General features: G+C 48.3%; 1 protein-coding gene across 2 annotated transcripts in view; it reads left to right on the forward strand.

Moving 5' to 3' along the window:
• The window catches only part of LOC134944515 (uncharacterized), a 463,054-nt gene that overhangs the window by 338,791 nt on the left and 111,375 nt on the right, over positions 1–12,888 (forward strand). For both annotated transcript variants that reach the window (XM_063933135.1, XM_063933136.1), the window contains exon 7: positions 8,324–8,399. In XM_063933135.1, coding sequence (XP_063789205.1) covers positions 8,324–8,399 — 76 coding nt within the window. The remainder of the gene's footprint in view (positions 1–8,323; positions 8,400–12,888) is intronic.

A 12,888-nucleotide genomic window follows, 5' to 3' on the forward strand; every position in this document is an offset into this window, starting at 1 on the left:
GAGGAGTGCGGGTGCAGTGCCTGCTGCCGTGCAGGTGTAGTCTCACTGCTTACCTCGCACCGCACTTTCACCTTCAGGTCACGGAAACATCAACGGACCTGGAATCTTCACTGGAACCTGGACACAACGATCCCCTTCCTGAAGCAGTAGAGCTAGAAAGGAAAGGAAACCAATGGAGTAACAACTCTTTTCCAAAGGAAAGGAGGATACCCCAGGGGTGGCGGCGACCTTTACCGATTAGTTGAAAATCATCATCGGCATAAAGTCTCAGTCACCCAATTCTCACCCATACAGCACTCACGAGCTGAGGTGAGCAAGGTCCACTGAACCGGCGCTCAGGGGACAGACGGACACAGGGACAGACAGACACAGAGGATGCTCACCGTTGCCAATCTTGTACTCGGATCTTGTCCACTTACAGGTCCCTGTAAGTAGGCAAAAAGAAACAACAGCCGTGCAGGGCCAAAAGCTAACCTAGTGTGCGTCCGCTACACTAGCTGCATGAACAGAGCCCTCAAACTACAGTAGCTCAGGTGTATGTGGTGCAACACAAACTATACACAAACTTTAAACAAACTTTGCCCTGCACAGAAAACAGCACACATCACAATTACACAGGACAAGATTAAACAATGTCCTGTCCCTTTAAATCCCTATCTCCTAGAGCTGTTATGACTACGTGTGTGGGACTGGACCGCTCCTCCACTCTGGGGAGAAACTAACTTGAAATTACTTACAGTGACCCAGACCTAACACCCAGCGTCACTCGTATGCTGCTCAGGCCTATGGGCTTGCCTACTTTGGGCATATTGGAGTGGCCTGGACCTGGGGGACTCTATTTGTACCTGGCCTTGTGCCCCTTAGCCGTCCTCTAAGGCCTAAGGCCTGCCAATTACCCACCGACCTAGTGCCCGCCTAACATGGAGCCAGATGGGTGACCTGGGCCTAATGCACAGGGCACAACTTACTCCCCTAATAGGCCACATTTAAACTAGGGCCTATTGACCTCTAATACAGACACAGGCCTAATGCCTGATCTTGGCCACGGGCCTAGTGCCCGCCTATTGTGCCCACAGGCCTGTGGCTTGACTGTCCCCCACGGGCCTAATGCTCGATCCCTAATGGTCTAGGGAGGAAGGGGGATGACAGGTGCACTCACCGAGGGCCTACCTATCCTGGTGGGAGAGGCATCATGGGGGAGCTTTATTAGCTCTTTTTAATTTCTCCCCTGGTGGCCTCTCCTGTCCTCCGCTTTAGTCTTCTGCCGCTGGCCCATCTTGGCCAGCGCCGCCGCCGCCTCTTCTGTGTGTCCAGCCGCCACTGGACATCTTCCTTCTTCTGGATGTCTTCCAGCCTCTTCAGTGGCCACAGGAGCTCTTCGCCAATTTTCCGTGCGGCCTCCTCTCTCCTGGTCCCGGTGGCGTCTGATGTCAGATGCTGGGGGCGGGGCAAGGTGCAGCGCGGCGAGCAAGGTGCAGCGCGGCGAGCTCCAATTGGCTCGCTGTGGCCGCTTCCCATTGGTTGCCGCTCCACGATCCGTGATTGGCTCACGGAGGGCACCAGTTTTGAAAGGCTGCAGGAGGCGCTTACTATTGGCTGCTGAATTAGCGGCAAGTTTGAAGCCCGTTGCTGCTTCAGGACCGATGCAGGGAACCAATACACAGTCCCTGCACTGGACACCCGCCGCTGCTGCACAACCAATGCTGGGGACAGACAAGCTGCCCCAGCGCAGTCTACAGCCTGGAACTGCAGCAGACACAGTTCCTTTGCACTCTGCCGGGAGCCTGTCGCTGGGAGCGGACACACCACCACAGCACCTACACACATCTCCACATTCCCCCCCATTTTCCTTTGTAGTCCCTACAAAGGTCCTCTCCATGTCCATTGTCCGCGGGTCAGGGAATCCCAAGATCCCTCCAGCAAGGTTGTGTTCGAAGGCCCAGCCTGGACCGACTGTGACCCCACATCCTTCTTCCGCGGGCTCCGGGCTTCAGGCTCCTCTTCTTTGTACCTCCTGACTTCAATCTACGGATCCTCTGGGGGAGTGGTGACTCATCATGGCCACTTACTGTAGGCCACAAGGGGAAATCATCATATAAGGGTGCAGCAGCCACCCATTTTTTGCCTTCCACCTCATCTGGGGTATCATCACTGTCTTCAGGGTGTGAAACCGACCACCACCCGACAGTGGAATCCTCTGCGGTATTCTTTTCCTCCTGGGCAACAACCACAGTCTGTAGTGTCTTCTCGTGGGGCACTTCCAGTGGTTCCACTTCTTCCGGAACCGATCCTCCCACGGCGTCATAATAATCTCCACATATGTCCGTCCAACTCGACACTTCCAGCAGGTGATCTTGCTCCTGGATTGACTCCTCCTCTTCATGGAGGGCAATCAACTGCGAGCACGGCTCCACCTGATCCTGTCAGTCAAACTCGTCAGCACTCCCTATGCCTGAGTCTTCCTCCGTCTGTTCTTGATGGAGAGATTCTTCGTCAGACACGGCGGACATCTCAAAGGAGTCTGAGTCCTTCTCCACCGATACCTGGACTAGGAGATTATTTTCTTCCTCAACGTACTCAGTCTTTTCCACTGGCATCTCTACTTCCTCAGCTTACTTTTCTTCCGCTGGCATCTCACGGTACCCAGGACACTCCAGATCCACATGTCCTGGTCGTGGACAGTTCTAAAATGGGGAACTTCTGGACACCTCTGTCAATAGGTCTTCACGCTTTTCCTCACAGCGTGGTTTCTTCTTCTCGCAGCCTTTTGCTGGTAAGGATCCACTTTCACTGGGGTCACTTTCTTGGGCAGAGTAGATTCGTGGCATCTTCCCAGGGAAATTCTTTGATCGAATGTCCCTGTCGCTGACACTGCCAACAAGGGAGTGTTACTGTCACCTTCTCCAACACAGGTTCCTTGGACACCTCCATCACCGAGGGGTCTTCACCCTTTTGCTCCGGCTCAGATGAAATGGGCACCTGCGAACTCACTTCCAGAAGACTCTTCCGCTCCATTTCTCTGGCTTCTTCCTCCCACGTCTATGCTAGGCCATCCACGATTATCCGTTGTTCATCCCACGGACATTCAGGAAGCTCATGTCCCTTCTCCTTGCAGAGCACACACACAGGCTCTGCAGCCACCCGGTTCCAGAGCTCCTGACGAGACTCAATCTGTTGCTTCACAGTGGCCTCGTCTGTCCATGGACATTCCAGAAGCTGATGCTCAGGATTTCTGCAGCCTTCACACCGATGCTCTATTTCCTCCTAGCTCCACTCTTCATCCCATGGACAGCTGTTATGCTCATGCCCGTAGTTTCCACAGAGCAAACACCAGGACTCTTTGTTCACTTGGCCCTTCTGACAGCGTCTTCGGTCTGCTTGCTGGACCATCTGGGCAACCTTTTTTGAGGCTCTCTCTGTCTTTTCTCCTCGGAGTCTCTCGCCAAGTACATTCATCGGCAAAGTGTCCCAGTTGCCGACATTTCTTGCAGAGTGTCACAGCGGCCCTCTTGCACCCCTTCTCCCGGCGCTCTTCCATTCCACGCTGGATCGACCCCTGCACCATCTTCAGGATGTCTGTCCCAGACACCGTTACCCAGCCGCCGGGGGTGGATCTGCTCTGGAGGCATCCTTAGGGGGGGTCTTCTTGGGCACGTTCCACATCATGTCCGCGATGCATTATCCTGCCGACTGCGCCAAATGTGAGAGGAGTGCGGGTGCAGTGCCTGCTGCCGTGCAGGTGTAGTCTCACTGCTTACTTCGCACCGCACTTTCATCTTCAGGTCACGGAAACCTCAATAGACCTGGACTCTTCACTGGAACCTGTACACGGCGATCCCCTTCCAGATGCAGACGAGCTAGGAAGGAAAGAAAATCAATGGAGTATCAACTCTTTTCCAAAGGAAAGAGGATACTCCAGGCGTGGCGGTGACCTTCACAGGTTAGATGAAAATCATCATCGGCATAAAGCCTCAGCCACCCAATTCTCATGGCCGAGCACTCAGGGGACAGACGGACACAGGGACAGACAGACACAGAGGATGCTCACCGTTGCCAATCTTGTACTCGGATCTTCTCCACCTACAGCTTCCTGTAAGAATTTGCTGCGCTATATAAAAAAAATGTTAATAAATAAATAAATAAATAATAAGGAGGCAAAAAGAAACAACAGCCGTGCAGGGCCAAAAGCTAACCTAGTGTGCGTCTGCTACACTAGGTGCATGAACAGAGCCCTCAAACTACAGTAGCTCAGGTGTATGTGGTGCAACACAAACTATACACAAACTTTAAACAAACTTTGCCCTGCACTGAAAACAGCACACATCACAATTACACAGTAGAAGATTAAATCCCTATCTCCTAGAGCTGTTGTGACTACGTGTGTGGAACTGGACCGCTCCTCCACACCGGGGAAAAACTAACTTTAAATTACTTACAGGGACCCAGGTCTAACGCCCAGCGTCACTCCTTGTATGCTGCTCAGGCCTATGGGCCTGCCTACTTTGGGCACGTTGGAGTGGCCTGGGCCTAGCACCCAGTACCACCCTTGTTCACCTGGGGGACTCTATTTGTACTGGGCCTTGTGCCCCCCTAGCCGCCCTCTCAGTCCTAAGGCATGCTAATTACCCACAGACCTAGTGCTCACCTAACATGGAGCCAGGTGGGTGACCTGGGCCTAATGCTCAGGGCACAACTTATTCCCCTATTAGGCCACACTTAAACTAGGGCCTAATACAGCCAAAGGCCTAAGGCCTGTGGCCTGACTGTCTCCCACGGGCCTAATGCCCGATCCCTGATGGTCTAGGGAGGAAGGGGGATGACAGGTGCCCTCCCCGGGGGCCTACCTGTCCCGGTGGGAGAGGCACCAGGGGGGAGCTTTGTTAGCTCTTTTTAATTCCTCCCCTGGTGGCCTCTCCTGTCCCCCGCTTTAGTCTTCTGCCGCTTTGGGTATCCCGTGCCTTTCTGGGCTTAGTTACCCAGAGTGGGCTTATGGAGCATTCAAAAGATATGGTGTATTTAATTTGACCACAGTTTATTTAGTCAGTTTAGTAGTTATATGTCACACATGGATGGCATGGTGTCAGGTTTCCCTAAAGAATAAAATCCTTCCTTGTGAAGTGGAGGTGGATTTGATTCTACACGAGGTGGAGAGGATGATGGTTCTAGACAGGAAAAGGGTGGATGCTGTCAAGCAGTCCAATTGATGGGGCCACCTGAAACCCCCTTGAGTGGGTGGCCGAAATCCTTTTTTAAAGTCTAGCTGGAACTTTTTCTATCCTTCCACATCCCGTAGATTTTTGTGATGTGATTATTTGATGGAACGGGTTTTGCATAGGTCTAAAAAGCTTTGCTTAGTTTTCCTTTACAAAATGTGTAAATACTGGGATAATAATATGAAGTTTTGTTTTTTTGTACATATTTCCTTACTTTGATGATTTTTCTTGGTATATTGCAGACTGCATTTAATTTATATTATATTATGTTTCATGATGTGATATACTATTTATTTATTTATTTATTTATTGTATTATACTGTATTATATTGTAATATAAGTTGCGAGTTCAATAAATGGGAGCATTCCCTCTCAGCTCTGAGCACCATAGCAGCTGCACTCCCTACACCCCTTTAAATAACACATGTAACTGTGACAGGGAAGGTGGACCCCTCTCAGCTCTGGGCCCCATAGCAGCTGCACTCCCTGCACCGATGGTAGCTGCATCCTTGTATATAACACATGTAACTGTGACAGGGTCGGAGGCCCCTCTCAGCTCTGGGCCCCATAGCAGCTGCACTCCCTGTACCTATGGTAGCTACATCCTTGTATATAACACATGTAACTGTGACAGGGAAGGTGGCTCCTCTCAGCTCTGGGCCCCATAGCAGCTGCACTCCCTGTACCTATGGTAGCTACACACTTGTATATAAACACATGTAACGTTGACAGGGAAGGTTGCCCCTCTCAGCTCTGGGCCCCACAGCAGCTGCACTCCCTGCACCTATGGTAGCTACACCCTGTATATAACACATGTAACTGTGACAGGGAAGGTGGCCCCTCTCAGCTCTGGGCCCCATAGCAGCTGAACTCCCTACACCTATTGTAGTTACACCCTTGCTTGGATCTGATTGATTGCAACACCTTCTTTTTAGAAGGTTTGATACATTTCCCCCAATAACATGTTTCATGTAACCTTCTACTATGCCTCCTCACACCTCGCATACCACCCCACAATCAGCAGCACAGTAATAGCTGCTTGGTACTTGGTGGCTGATAATGCTGTCATAAACACTGGTGAACAGTCTTTGCGGAGCAGAAGCCTTCCCAGCAACATTGGACAAGCTGTGGCTTTCCAGCCTCTTTAGAAACACCCAAATGAAGGTGTACTCGTGGCCGCATGACTGGGCAATGAGGGTAATTCCGAGTTGATCGCTCGCTAGCAGTTTTTAGCAGCCGTGCAAATGCATTGTCACCGCCCACCGAGGAGTGTATTTTTGCTTTGCAGAAGTGCGAACACTTGTGCAGCAGAGCGCCTACAAAATAGTTTTGTGCAATACAAGACCAGACCTGTAGTTACTTATCCTGTGCGTTGATTCTAACGATGGAGGGACGGCTTTTGACGTCCCACACCCACGCAGTGAACGCCCAGCCACGCCTGCGTTTTCCCCGACACGCCTGCGTTTTTCTATGCACTCCCTGAAAATGGTCAGTTGACACCCAGAAACGCCCTCTTTCTGTCAATCACCTTGCGGCCGTCTGTGCGATTGGACTCGTCGCTAGAACCAGTGTAAAACCACAATGGACTTTGTACCCATACGATGCGCGTGCGCATTGCGGAGCATACGCATGCGCAGATTAGCTATTTTTTTGACTGATCGCTACGCAGCGAACAACGGCAGCTAGCGATCAACTCGGAATGACCCCCAATGTCTCCAACTCCTAGTCAATTTAATTGATTGGCGGTATCCTCATATGTATCACTAGCATTTAATAAATGGTGTCTTCATTATGTGTAGCCATTGTTCTACAGATTATCCACTTTCCAGATCTTTTCCCAAACCTCTTCCTACCACAAAGCAGGTTGTAAGGCATCGCTCCATTGCTGAGTCACCCCTGGTGAGGCCCTACTTATTATATTTAGAAAACTCGGGTTTATGACGGTTATCAATACAGTGTCCAGCTGACTGTACAAGACGAAAAAGGCTGCACTTGCCCCGATTTGCTGCTTCCTGATCAGCTTGTACCTATCATCTTATAGAGTTGGGGCTGAAATGCCGGTGGGTGGGATGCGGACGGTCAGAATACTGACCACGGCATCCCACTGTTATCCCGGGAAGCAAGCTACTCCTCACCCCCTAACCCCCCCCCCCTTACTGCAGCCTAAACCTAACCCTCCTCGTGATGTCTAACCTTAAGCCCCCTCCCTGCAGACTAAACCCAGCCGTGACACCCCCCCCCCCCCCCCCTCCAGCCTAGTTGCTGCCCGTACAAGTTTAGGAAGTGCATGGTTTGCAAAACGTTGCAAGATCCATTGCCCGCAGCTCTAAGTGTACCCCACATTCTTCACACAAGGCTGCTGGACAGAAATGTCACACACATCATGGGCAGCGATGCGCAGTTATAAAATACAGAATGCCTACAGTTAGTCTGCATGTAGTAATGTTTGGGTGCTAATGGAGACTATAGCCAAGCCTCCATGGTGGGATTTATTATGGCCCTCATTCCGAGTTGTTCGCTCGCAAGCTGCTTTTAGCAGCTTTACACACGCTAAGCCGCCGCCTACTGGGAGTGAATCTTAGCTTATCAAAATTGCGAACGAAAGATTAGCAGAATTGCGAATAGACACTTCTTAGCAGTTTCTGAGTAGCTCCAGACTTACTCGGCATCTGCGATCAGTTCAGTGCTTGTCGTTCCTGGTTTGACGTCACAAACACACCCAGCGTTCGCCCAGACACTCCTCCGTTTCTCCAGCCACTCCCGCGTTTTTCCCAGAAACGGTAGCGTTTTTTCACACACACCCATAAAACGGCCAGTTTCCGCCCAGAAACACCCACTTCCTGTCAATCACATTACGATCACCAGAACGAAGAAAAAAACGTGAGTAAAATTCCTAACTGCATAGCAAATTTACTTGGCGCAGTCGCACTGCGGACATTGCGCATGCGCACTAAGTGGAAAATCGCTGCGATGCGAAAAAAATTACCGAGCGAACAACTCGGAATGAGGGCCCATATGAATAGAGGAATTTGAGTCTACACACGGATTATAACATAAGAACGTGGCTGCTTGGGGAAATGCGTGAGAAACGTCTGTACTTTTCCTTTCAGCTGTGAGCCGAGGAAGAAGTTCTTCATCCAGGAGGGAAGGTTGGCGAGTACTGACAAGGCTAGAGGCCTATACCAGGTGAGGGAGCATCCATACCCATTACTATCCACTGTCGAAGTCAGAAAAATGTCTCTATGCACGTTGCCATATTTGCACCGCACACTGGTCCGTGCTGCGCATGCGTGCGCTCTCCCGTGGAGGCGCATACCCGCAATAGCGTGCACTCGCAGGCGCGGTATGCGTATTTACGGTAGAGTTTACGTAGTCGTAGCGTGCGACCCATTCGTTACAACTGTTCACAATTAATGTAGTTTATAGATCATGGTCCCTTTGATAGATTCTGAAAGTTTGGTTAAAATAGAATGTCCCTGTGCTGAGGAGTCCCTCTTTGCATCGTACGAAGGGTCTAACAGGAATCATACAGCAGTGTTTGGTACCCATCGGAAGAGTATTTAATTAGCAATATTCCGGTGTTGGTTTGGAGCGTATTAATTGCTCGTGCGAATAGTTATGGACATAAGAAGTTATGTCCATTTATTTATTATTATTTGTTCTTACTTAGTCATGCATCTGAACAGTTGGAGACAGGCATCAGTAGGTCTCAAATGTCTCTTTGACCTCAGAGATCCCCCAAACAATAGTTTGCATGTTAAGAGGGCCTCATATCTACACATGCATAAGGTAAACACAGGAATAGTAATTGAAGATCAATTGTACTCCAAATCAGTATCTTTCCCGCAGACGGAGTACAATAGCCTTTAATTACACTGAGCTTTTGAGACTCAATAAGGAGGGCCAACACCTGTGTTTACAAATGGGGCTGGATTTGTATACAGGAGAATGAGGGCTGAGATGTCATTGTCTCAACTGAAAGTGGACATCATGAATATAGAACAAAACCCAGACAGGATTCTGTTTTGTATTCGCCAAACAATAGCTTCTCACTAGACAGGAATGTGTTGGTCATCACCCATTGTGTTACATAACCAAGGCCACTGATGCAGCTGGCTCACATGCTGGGAGGGACACACACTTCCTGTGGTTGACACACCCCCACAGCTGGAATGCAGGTATGATATACCCACTGGAGATCACAGGGCTGACGGACACTCAGAACTAAGCTAGCATCAAGCAGCATGGCGGCTACATCCCCAGGACAGAATTCCTTCCCAAAGGCTAAGTATAGAATCACATGGCTATAGAAGGAAATATAGACATATTGCTTTCTGGTTTAAATAGGATATTGTAACTTGGCTGTGATGATTGTTGGGTGTTAGTGTTGGTGCCCTGTGGAATCTGTGATGGTAGCTGGGATCTTGTTAATCATAAATACCACCATGCAGTACTTTTGAATATGTGCTGGTAGCAATGGCAGGCTGATACTTGTGAGTACCTGGTGGTCTGGTCTTGTGATAACTCATATGCTCTGGTTATAGAGATACTGTGTTTGCTTGAAATTGTGAAAGGTGATTTAGATTGTTTGGAATTGTAAAATCAGAACATATGCATTGTTTTGAGGCTTGGACATTTTGGAATAAAATGGAGTCTAGCTTCTGCCCCATGCGGCATTGTAGGGACGATTGTGTAGCTGGGTGTTGTGTATATAGGGACAGGCAGCATGGGTAAGCTCAAGTACTTTCTAAACAAAGATTCTCAGCATTGATTAACTGCGCAGCGATTGTTCCTCACATGTGTAAGCTTCGCTGCAACCATATTGTCTTTTAATGTTATTGTGAGCCAATCTCTCTCAAATCTCTCTCTCTCTCTTGTCTTCTCATCTTCTCTTATTTCTCCTTAAACTTAACTGTATTGTATTGTAGTGTGTTTCCTGTATAGTTATCTGGTTAGGTGGTTTATGTTATACTGTAGTGTATCATTTGTACTGTGATTCCTTTTTGCAAGTATATTAGTTATAATACATAGTTAATAGGCTTTGGAACCTAAACCAGTATCTGTGTATTTTCTATAGTGTTAAGTGTTCACTTGAGCGTCGGTGACGCTCAAGCAGCTTTGTAGTTAGTCAGGTTACACAAGGTTGCACTTACACCCTGTACTCACATTAAGGTATTCAGTGTATTTCATTGGTATAAGGTTTTAACATAAAGGTATAGTGTTGTGAGCGTCTGCATCGCTGGTGACCTCCTCGTGGTCTCGAGCGTAGGCTACGCTACAGCGAATCATTCCCCTAGACATAACCAATAACGTGTCCTGTGATCACTGGGCCGTGAGCGAACGTGACGCTTGAGCGTCTCGCCTACGGCTTAGCGATCGTTACGCAGATAGCGTACCCATACGGTATTTCTTAAGCAAACAGCGTACAGTGTTCTTAGCTTCATAAAGGGTTGTTTATACGACAAGGGAATTTGGCATTGTCACCACGTATATGTGTCAGATACTACAGCAGGAGAAAGCGTGTAACTCATAACTATGTAACAGATGTCTGTTTATACATGTGATAGTCATGAATATGAAATATACAAACTTAATTATGTGTGATACTTCCCAAAGGCGCAACTTCTGCCATGTAAGCTGTAAGGAAATAATATATGTATAACATAAACCCCTTTATCTGATTGGCAACTGTGATCAGTTAGGGGTCTATTCTTGAAGCAGTGAAAAGAGTGGAGAAGTGAGCCTGTGGAGATGTTGCCCATGGCAACCAATCAGCTGCTCCGTACAATTGTATAGTATGCCAATGATAAATGTTACTTCAATGCTGATTGGTTGCCATGGGCAATTTCTCCACTGGCTCACTTCTCCACGCTTTTCACTGCTTCATGAATAGACCCCTTAAAGTTGTAAAATAAAAATCTGCTGTAACTGTATTGCTGCCCTCAGAGCAGTATTATTCCCCGATCCCAGTAAGTTATAGGGGATCCGGGGTTGTAATGTGTAATAGTTCTCCTGGCAGGTCAGCAGTGATAGACAGGCCAGTCGTCTTTTCCCCTTTAGCAGCTTCCTTCCTTATAAAGCAAAAAGGCGAAGATTTATCAAACCTACAGAAGACAGGAAGAGATGTTGCAACCAATAAGATTCTACAGTAGCCATCGTTTTATATTATGTACTAGACAAATAATAGCTAGAATCTGAGTGGTTGCTATGACAACACCTCCAGTTGTCTTCCTTAGAAGGTTTGACACATCTATTACTAGGGGCATATTTATTAAAGTATATTGGTGGTGTTTATTAGGCATCATCTGGATTTAACAAGGAGGGACTGGGGCAGATATCTGATGCAGCCCCCCCCCCCCCCCCCCCCATTTTCAACAGCAGATGAAGCCCCTATAGGTGGATTCAGTATGATTTACCAACGGACACAATACCGATGGTCATAATTCCAACAGCCAATGACACGGTCAAAATACTGATACACATTATGCCGACATGTTCAAAATGCCAACATAGTCAGAATACCGACATTTGAAATGCGGACATGTCAAAGTACCGACATGAGTTTTTCTTGGTAGGGGGGGTGTTTGTGCCAATGTCGACATAGGTCGACATGGACACCGTCTGAGTGTACCGCATACCCTCGCATGGCTCGATGCGCTCACCATGCTTCCGGCACACTATTATATTCCCCCTCCAGGTCCACTGGGATGGTAACGTAGGAACAAGTCTTTTTTTGTGAAAAAATTTCTTAAAAACGCATGTCGGCATTTCGACATTTCAAATGTCAGTATTCTGACTGTGAGTGCTTTGATCATGTCGACATAATGAATGTCCGTATTTTGACCGTGTCCGTATTTTGACTGCCGGTCAATGGCTGTCGGGATTATGACCGTCTGTAACTCAACTGCTACCCTTATAGGTTTCTATGGGGGCTGCTAAGGCTGTCTGGAACATGAAGCCTATGGTCGACAGCTCACATAATTTACTGGTAAAAGGTTCAAAGTGTACTTTAATGGGCGATATTCAATTGATACCGCGCCCGATCTCCTGTCTAAAGTGATGGGAGATTGCGGGGGCGATATTCAATTGTTTCTGGTTTTCGCACTGGTCGCGCCCATAGAGGTCTGGTTTAGCCACGTAAAGCAGCTAAACTCGACCAAAGTGCTGGGAGCAATCACGAAAAGTGCCATTTGAGCGTCAACACGGGTCACTTTTCATGCATTTTGGCTCGCCACACCTGGGGTGTAAGAGCTGAAATGCAGATGCCGGCAGCCATCGCGCCCAAACAGAGCTACAATTAAATAGCTCAGTTCAGGCGCCATCTAGTGGCTGCCGGTGGTAAAACATTTTAATTCCGCCCAATTTGTTAGTATGTAACATATTAAAGGACACTTTAAACCTTTTTTAAAAAAAAAATTCATTATTTTAATTGAATCCTTTCCCAGATCACTCTGGCACAGAGAAATAAGGGGAAATGTAACAAGCCGCGGAGAGAGAAAAAGTGAAGTAGTTGCCTAAATCAACCAATCAGTGTCTGTGGTTTCAGCAGTCAGAGAAAGGGGGCGGTGCAGCAGACAGAGGCAGCGGGTGTGGACAGATAATGCGGGAAGGGGGCATACGGAGGTGACTGGGTCCCCTCATTAGTATATTAATAATATTAATGACTAGTAGCCCT

Source organism: Pseudophryne corroboree, chromosome 7 (assembly GCF_028390025.1).
Source record: "Pseudophryne corroboree isolate aPseCor3 chromosome 7, aPseCor3.hap2, whole genome shotgun sequence".
NCBI lineage: Eukaryota > Metazoa > Chordata > Amphibia > Anura > Myobatrachidae > Pseudophryne > Pseudophryne corroboree.